The following is a 7528-nucleotide window of genomic DNA, read 5'->3' on the forward strand; positions in this document are numbered from 1 at the left end:
AAACTCAATTTCAGGGACAACTGCAACGCTTGTTCACGAAGGCGTGCGCTACTTGTCATGGCTAAAACATAACCTCAAAATCAGGGCTACCAACATAGTTTAACTGACACAGCCGTTTAGCGACGTTTCTTTTCTCTTGTTCAGGGTGGTTTAGGAATTGATATACGTTTCTCAAACCGCAGACAATGAGTAAAATCAAAAATTTCCGACTTTCTCACGCTGAACTTTTTTGTAGCTTGATACTATTCGCAGATTGCGGCAACCCGACATACATTAAAGTGAGCGAATTTTGGTGGAGGCGCCGGGTCAAGACTGAAGTTAGGTTCATACAAAAACACGTGTAAGTTAAAAGTCGTTTACTTCTTACCTACCAAAGTCTACATCACGCATTGTGCCTCATGTCAATAAAACGAAAGAAAAAGCACAACCTCCTATTGTATAATACCTGATTTCGTGCCTCAAATTCTATTGCTTTACACATTAAAAATCGACATTCTTTAAGTTAGAAGAGGACAGCTTGGGTAAGTTATCTGACTCAGTCGGTATGAACACACCTATAGGTTTAATTTCTTTCCGCTTATCCCGCAATTTGGAGAGCTCCAGTTTGAGTTTGTCTAAAATAGCGAAATTGGGGGAGTTAATGGCAGCTTTACTTTGCAACAGCGTGATTTCTTGCTCTTCCAGTTTCTTCTCCTTGAAGCTCTTCACGGAGCCGTTCCCATACAACCGCAGTAACGAGCCCCAGGAAGTAATATGAGGATGAAGCGCCTGCAGTATCGCTTGCGACGCCCTCTGCTTCCCATCCCGCTTATTCTTACACACAACCGTCGCCGTGTGCTTTCCCACTGTCATCGTGAACTGATTCTTCTTATTCTTCAGAGTATTTCCCTGGTAACTAATCTGAAGATCATTCAAACCGAAATTCCTCTGCAAACACGTCAAGAGGATATCATGGGGCGACGGCTCGGTGGTCTTCGCGCAGAACTCGGCGACTCTCGGGTCCTCGATCCTAATTTCATCAAAAAACTAAGGAGACAGTAGTACCAACGTAAGTATATAAAGTACCGAAAGATCCTGATCTTGGTCCCTACTCGCACTGGACCCGGTTTTCGCATCTGTGGTTATCTTTGACTTCATTTCGGGGATGAGAATCTCGAGGGTGGCACGAGCCGCCTCTGACTTCGCCTGCTTCTTACTGGTGCCGTAGCCAATCCCGTACTGCATATCGTTGATGGAGACAGTGGCGGCGTACGGAGTCGCAGCGTTCTCTGAAAAAAAGGAAAACGGTGAGCCGGCGCCTCGTCCAGCGGAAACACTAACCCAACTCCGTGAACTTGTACGTGGGTTGTTTCTTGAGGGCGTGCTGCACGTATTCGTGGAGGATGCACACGTACGACTTCCCATTGGGGTTCATGATCCACTCCTTCTTTACATTAGAGCCTGTATTATCGGCGGAATCGGTGTTCTGGATCGGAAACGTGATCAATTTAGTCCCCGCCGGCAAGTTCGGCCGCTGCAGCTGCTTCTCGTGTTTCCGTTTCTTGGTGAATTGGCGGCGTTCCGACCACGATTTGAACCTCATTACTTTAATGGTTTTAAACTGGAAGAGTTTCTCCGCGTATCGCCGGACATCCTCAGGTTTGAGGTTTTGGCTTTCTATGTTTTCTTTGACGGTTTCGATGCGAGCGTTGGGGAGGTCTTGGTTGGGGATTTCGTTGGCTTTTTCTTTTTCGGTGTGGAGGGCCCGGCGGTAACTCAGACATGGAATGGCGCTTAGGGGAATTTCGTGTTTCTACAGAAAGACAGTGAGCGACGGTATTACAACAGAGCAAGGGGGTTACCCTGACGGAACCTGGTCCCAGGAAATATGGCTTAGATAGTGTACAGACTCGCGTGTTTTTGTGTAAGTACAGAGGCATTCCACTGTTATGAGTGACCTGGATCCAGCCTTCTGGAAGGACGTCGAAGTGGTTTTGGGACTTCTCAATCAAAACCACCTTGTCTTTCTCCTCAAACGGTTGCTTATCATCATCTGTGGAAAGTGGTTACAAACGTAAACGTGGTCTCTTTGTAAAATTACCTAAAACATTAGCTTTGCGCTTGTTGTTAACAAACGCGTCTTCCAACATCTTATCAATCTCCTCATCCGGAATGTCAGAGTCGTACGACAAGGACTTGTCGGAATCCGAGTCTTCAGTCTCGTCCAAAATGTGGAACTTGCGCATGTCATCCATGGTACCGTTCTGGGAATAGGGGCACCTCGGGGGGCTATCATTACCGTTCTCCGATACCTCCATCTTGATCGTTGCTTCCATTTTGTCGCACGGTTTTCGTACGGTAACAATTAAAAGAACATTCCAACCATTACATTAACAAATTGAGATGTTCTTTGAGTAGTACCGCAGAAAACTCAACTTTTAAGGACGTAAATCTACTGGAAATGAAGCGAATTTGAGAAGAAGGCGCGCAATCGGGGCTAGTTTCAATAAAAAACGAGTTTAAAGGAAGACACTGGGGGCACTCACCTGTCTCCACCATCTTGGATGTCGGTCGGTAAAATCGCAATCGATAATGCAGGGCGCAACATTACTTTAAATTAAAAAAGAACGAATTTAAGGGTGTAAACACGTTTCTATTGTAGCTCCGGCCTCAAAGGAAGTGTCTCCTAGGGGGTGAGAATGCGAAAAACTGCCACATCAGCCCGGAAGTGGTTTTTGTTTCAAATTTAGCGCGCTGTCATTTTTTTGGGTGTTGGTGACATTCGTAAATTCCCTAGACCTGCAGTGACGACGCCATTTTCGTTTATTGTACGCAATAAATCACATCAGTGTCAACTCTTCTGTTTTCTCAACGAACCTGTGCAAAATTTCAGTCAAATTAAGGTAAGACAACGCCTTCAACGTGTTTTCTTGCAGAATTATAAACCCCGGAAGTGACCCTGCGAATGTGAACTTCCTCTTTCCTCATGTAAATTTTGACATTCTAATCAGCTGACATTTCTTTGTAGATGATTGCAGATGATTCATAACAGTTATCGCAAACTGTTATGATTCAATAACTGTAAAGCCCTCATTGATTCGATTGTCGTTTCAGATGGCGAGCCGTAAAAAAGTTCTTCTCAAAGTGATCATTTTGGGTGACTCCAGTGTTGGCAAGACGTCGCTCATGAACCAGTATGTGAATCGGAAGTTTTCTAACCAATACAAGGCGACTATTGGTGCTGACTTTTTAACGAAAGAAGTGACTGTGGATGACAGATCAGTCACAATGCAAATCTGGGACACTGCAGGACAAGAGAGGTTCCAGTCCCTCGGAGTGGCTTTCTACAGGGGGGCGGACTGTTGCGTCCTAGGTAAGAAAAGTGATCTTAACAGGTGGGATCTTATAATTGAAGGTCACGGTGAACAAAGAGCGGTGGGTGGAAAAAGTTTAGTTTTTGTTAATGATTGAAAACAATCTGAGGAGGCGTTGTTTCTTTGACAGCTGTCAATAAACAACAACCTGTCGATTCTAATAGAGGGTTACTTGGGGGTTTTCATTTGTTTGAGGAGAATGACAACAATCGACCAACAAAGGCGGCGATTAACAGTCATATACAGGGTGGCTCGGTAAGAATCTGAGTTAGTTGAAATATACAGTGGTATTTGTTGCATTAGTCTTGGCGAATTTCTGTTTGTTTCAACGCCGCCTGTGATTAATATTGTATGAGTGTAGTATTTTCAATTGCTACTGCTTTTTTCTAAACAAAAAACGTCAAATTTTGTTTGTTGTTGATAATAAGCTTATCAAGATATTAATCACTTTGTAAATTTTATTGTCACATTTTAAAATATTTAGGAAACAACTGGAAATAAGCGCTTTCTACAATGTTTACACAATTGTAGAGAAATATTGACATTGTATAGTCAACCAATTGACACTTTTTTGTGGGTTTTCTTTCTTGCCTTCTGTACAGAATAGAACGATTTTATTTAAACTCGAATTGTCAATATTATTAGACAATATTTGCTCTAAATTGCTGCTCACAAATCCTTTCCAAACCCATAAAACTTTCGTTAAAAAAAATATTGCGCAATAATTTCTTTCAATATTCCCCTAAAAGTCAGTGCCAGTGTAAAGTGCTTTGTAACACAAAGTTATCAGAGATATTGCGCAATAATTTACATCAATATGTTACATTCCATTTTGGTGTATTGGAAAGAAGCGAGTTTTGTGAGAGTTTTTTGACCTATGAAAATCCGTCAGTAGTCTGATTTCACATTAAATTAACAATAGAATTTATGTATTCTGATAACAAAGACGTCGACTAATAAGTCACGTACAGAATGTTTCGAAGTATTGGTCGACCACGTTGCAGTATGTATTTTCGCGCCTCCACCCTGTATATAGCAAGGTGCGTCATTTCCGCGGCCGTTGGCCGTTCACCGATCCCGAACTATTCAGATCATCAATCTGACCCACATCTTTATCGCTCATTTTTAATAACCCATAAACCGCAAGCAAGATAACTTTGTCTTTGAACTAATACGTAATATAACATTGCAGTCTTCGACGTCACCGCCCCCAACACGTTTAAATCGTTGGACAGTTGGCGCGACGAGTTCTTAATCCAGGCATCACCTCGTGAACCTGAAAACTTCCCTTTCGTCCTTTTAGGCAATAAAGTCGACCTCGAGCCACGCGCCATTTCATCAAAGAGGGCGCAACAGTGGTGCCAATCAAAGAATAACATCCCCTATTTCGAGACATCTGCGAAAGAAGGACTCAACGTCGAACAAGCGTTTTTGGCTATTGCTAAAAACGCTTTAGCGCAACAGAACTCGACCGTCGATCTTTATAACGAATTTCCAGATCAAATCAAACTTACTAATACGAATAAACCGAGCAGTAATGGGGATTCTTGCGCATGTTAGTTTGTTTTTATATATTATATATTTAAGGGTTTTTGGCGTTTTTTTTCTGCTCAATGTGATATAAAAAACCTAATTTCTGTTCTTTCACGGAGTACTACTCAAACTGTCACTGGAGTTGGTATCATTTGCAAATGTAAATATGATGTTGGTCGAAGAATTTTGCAAACATTTTTAAAAACTGTTTCAGTTGAAGTTTATGCCTTTGTAGAGAATTTTTTAGATTATACCAGCAGTAATATTCTCACGTTAAGTTTTATTAATATTAATTAAGTGTTCTGTGTTGTAGGCTAATTATTTATAGCAAATAGAAAAATTTATATATTTTTTTTTAACCATAAGCCGTTTTTCTGTAGAATATCATCAAATTTGTATATTATAGACGTTATAAGATATATAAATATGTAATGGTACTAACGACATTTCTTACCACCTTTAACTTACTTATTCCTGTTATCGTCCACATAGACGAACCGAGTCGTAGCGCGTAATAATTAACCACTCCAAAATTGTAAACATTTATTAGGTATCATCTTCAAAATAGTACAACAAACAACAATTATATAAATATAAATAATTTTCTTCTACACCTGAATAACAATAACTCGATTCTAGAATAAATACATTAAGAAAAACATCCAAATGTCTCAAGAACAACGTAAAAAACATATTCCACCACCACAACACATCTAAAAACATTTTTGGCAACATTTAAATAGAGGTCGTGTTCTATATCAATTATCATATATTTGGTGCTTTTTGACACAATTGGAAGATAATATTGAGGTCATTTCGTGTTCGGCTATATTACTCAGGGTACAAAAATCAATAAAAATTGACTACGAATGTTCCAGTTTTCAGTCTTGAGGTGATATCAAAACAAAAGTACGTTTCACTTCTTCAGAAACTGCGGCGTTAGGTACTTTGTGCAGACGCTGCAGTTCCCACGTCTCGGAAACGAGTGATATTATATACCCTGCCTTAATAAATTGTGTTATTGCCTTCAGTTTGTTTCAGACTTGTCTACTGTTACATATAGAGGTTTGTACAGTACAATAGGCTCTCTGAAAAAAAAGCGTTAAAAGTGTTTTTATTTACACGTTTTTTACCTAATATGGTGTTCATTTCCATCGTAGACTTGACCGAGGAGAAATTCGGGTCCGATGTATTGGCCACCTTCCACGTGGGAGCTGGCGTGTTCTGGAAAAAATGTTGTACGTAACATCCCTTGGTTGTTCAACTTACCGTATCGTATTGTTGGTGACGTGTTCGAATTCGGTATCCGAAAAGGTACAGTCGCTATAGTAACCGGGAAATTGACTTGTACAATGTCTACGTCTTTATCACTGTCTAAACTAACCTGTGGAAACGTTTCGAATTATTCTCTCCACCTTCAGACTCGTACTTACCGAAAGCACGTAATAAATTTGTACTAATCTACAAATCCCAACAAGCGTGGTAGGCATCGGAGGTAAAACAAGGCTATTGGAACTATCCCATTTACTTCTAGAGTGTGGTTTAACATTACTACCTCTGCAAAAATCAGTTGGTATCACTGGAAATCAGTTGGTAGCACTGACCGGTATTCAAACACCAAGTGCTTCAAGTCTTTGCTGACACCAAGGACACCTCTGTCGATAAAAAATTCGCAACATTGCTCCAGGCGGACTCTCAGTCTGACCTCATCGTCACTTTGATTGTCAATGGTGGCTTTTAACTTGACGCTTTCTTTGCACACGTAGGCCGAGCGTTCCAAGACACAGCGGAGGCTTATAGTGCGCTTTTTGCAGCACCAGCAGCAGGCGCTCTTCCTGTCTTCGTACACCACTGGTTTCTAGGGAGAAAAATCTCTATTGTATGTTGGCAGCATTGTATACCCCGACAAACACGGCATTGCCATGGCAACGCGTACAATTTACAATGAAATGACATTAAACGGGCGCGCGGAAGCCAGTTTTGATAAACTAAAGAACGTAATTTTCAGAGAGACAGTGCTGCCAACGTACAAGGCCTCTTGGTACTCACTAAATATTGTTCGTCCATGCAGTCAATGTGGGGGCCGATGACAGTGAAATATTTCATCCCTTGTGGGGGGCTGGCGTACGGTATGTCGATGGTGACCTTAAAATAGTACCGAACGCAACAAGGCTTGCTTTCAAATGAACACGGAAGACTGGATTCAGGAAGTGAGAACCGGAAGGGGAATTTGTGTACTCCTCGGGGAAGAATGGGGATGGTGGTGTCTAAATTTTTCTCCCCCCAAATCACTTGTCTTTCATCAATGAAGTATTGGTCATCCTTGACTGTTCTTCTGTCTCCTGACAGAAGGACTTTCCATTCTGCGTGGGCTTTCCCTCGTAACAACACTCTGATAGCTACAATAAAACAATGAAATTGTTGTTTTCGTAGTGGTTTTTGTTACTTCTCAACTTGAAGTTCTCTACAGTATCCAACACAACAACGCCGTTGATATTTTCACCAGCATAATAATACTCTTTGTCTAATTTAATATCAAACTCTCGTATATAATCCATTACGACATTCTGAAATTCACACTACACTTCACTTTTCTAAATCAGCTGTTTTTCCGCGAAAATCAATAAAATCAGACATGCTCA

General features: G+C 41.0%; 3 protein-coding genes across 4 annotated transcripts; 1 reads left to right on the forward strand and 2 right to left on the reverse strand.

Annotated features, from left to right (window-relative positions):
• Window positions 1–341: 341 nt before the first annotated feature.
• pasha (microprocessor complex subunit partner of drosha) lies at window positions 342–2623 on the reverse strand. The gene is made up of 6 exons (XM_088032466.1): window positions 2526–2623; window positions 2081–2434; window positions 1842–2032; window positions 1321–1792; window positions 1066–1268; window positions 342–1026 (listed from the first exon to the last, which is right to left on the reverse strand). The coding sequence occupies exons 2-6, from the start codon at window positions 2313–2315 to the stop codon at window positions 481–483; spliced, it is 1647 nt and encodes a 548-aa protein (XP_087888592.1). The 5' UTR covers window positions 2316–2434; window positions 2526–2623; the 3' UTR covers window positions 342–480.
• A 115-nt stretch (window positions 2624–2738) lies between these two features.
• Rab7 (RAS oncogene family member Rab7) lies at window positions 2739–5323 on the forward strand. The gene is made up of 3 exons (XM_088032470.1): window positions 2739–2882; window positions 3094–3352; window positions 4546–5323. The coding sequence occupies exons 2-3, from the start codon at window positions 3094–3096 to the stop codon at window positions 4911–4913; spliced, it is 627 nt and encodes a 208-aa protein (XP_087888596.1). The 5' UTR covers window positions 2739–2882; the 3' UTR covers window positions 4914–5323.
• A 94-nt stretch (window positions 5324–5417) lies between these two features.
• Window positions 5418–7513, reverse strand: LOC148177227 (arrestin domain-containing protein 3-like). Of its 2 annotated transcripts, XM_088032468.1 has the most exons (7): window positions 7333–7513; window positions 6936–7285; window positions 6491–6744; window positions 6320–6443; window positions 6156–6270; window positions 6020–6110; window positions 5418–5974 (listed from the first exon to the last, which is right to left on the reverse strand). In XM_088032468.1, exons 1-7 carry the CDS (start codon window positions 7442–7444, stop codon window positions 5914–5916), a joined length of 1107 nt encoding a protein of 368 aa, XP_087888594.1. In that variant the 5' UTR covers window positions 7445–7513; the 3' UTR covers window positions 5418–5913. The 2 variants fall into 2 exon arrangements, with proteins under 2 accessions (XP_087888594.1, XP_087888593.1); XM_088032467.1 differs by having other exon boundaries at window positions 6020–6270.
• Window positions 7514–7528: the final 15 nt, after the last annotated feature.

This window comes from Gnatocerus cornutus, chromosome 3 (assembly GCF_029298725.1).
Source record: "Gnatocerus cornutus isolate USDA-ARS CGAHR chromosome 3, icGnaCorn1.1, whole genome shotgun sequence".
Classification (NCBI taxonomy): domain Eukaryota; kingdom Metazoa; phylum Arthropoda; class Insecta; order Coleoptera; family Tenebrionidae; genus Gnatocerus; species Gnatocerus cornutus.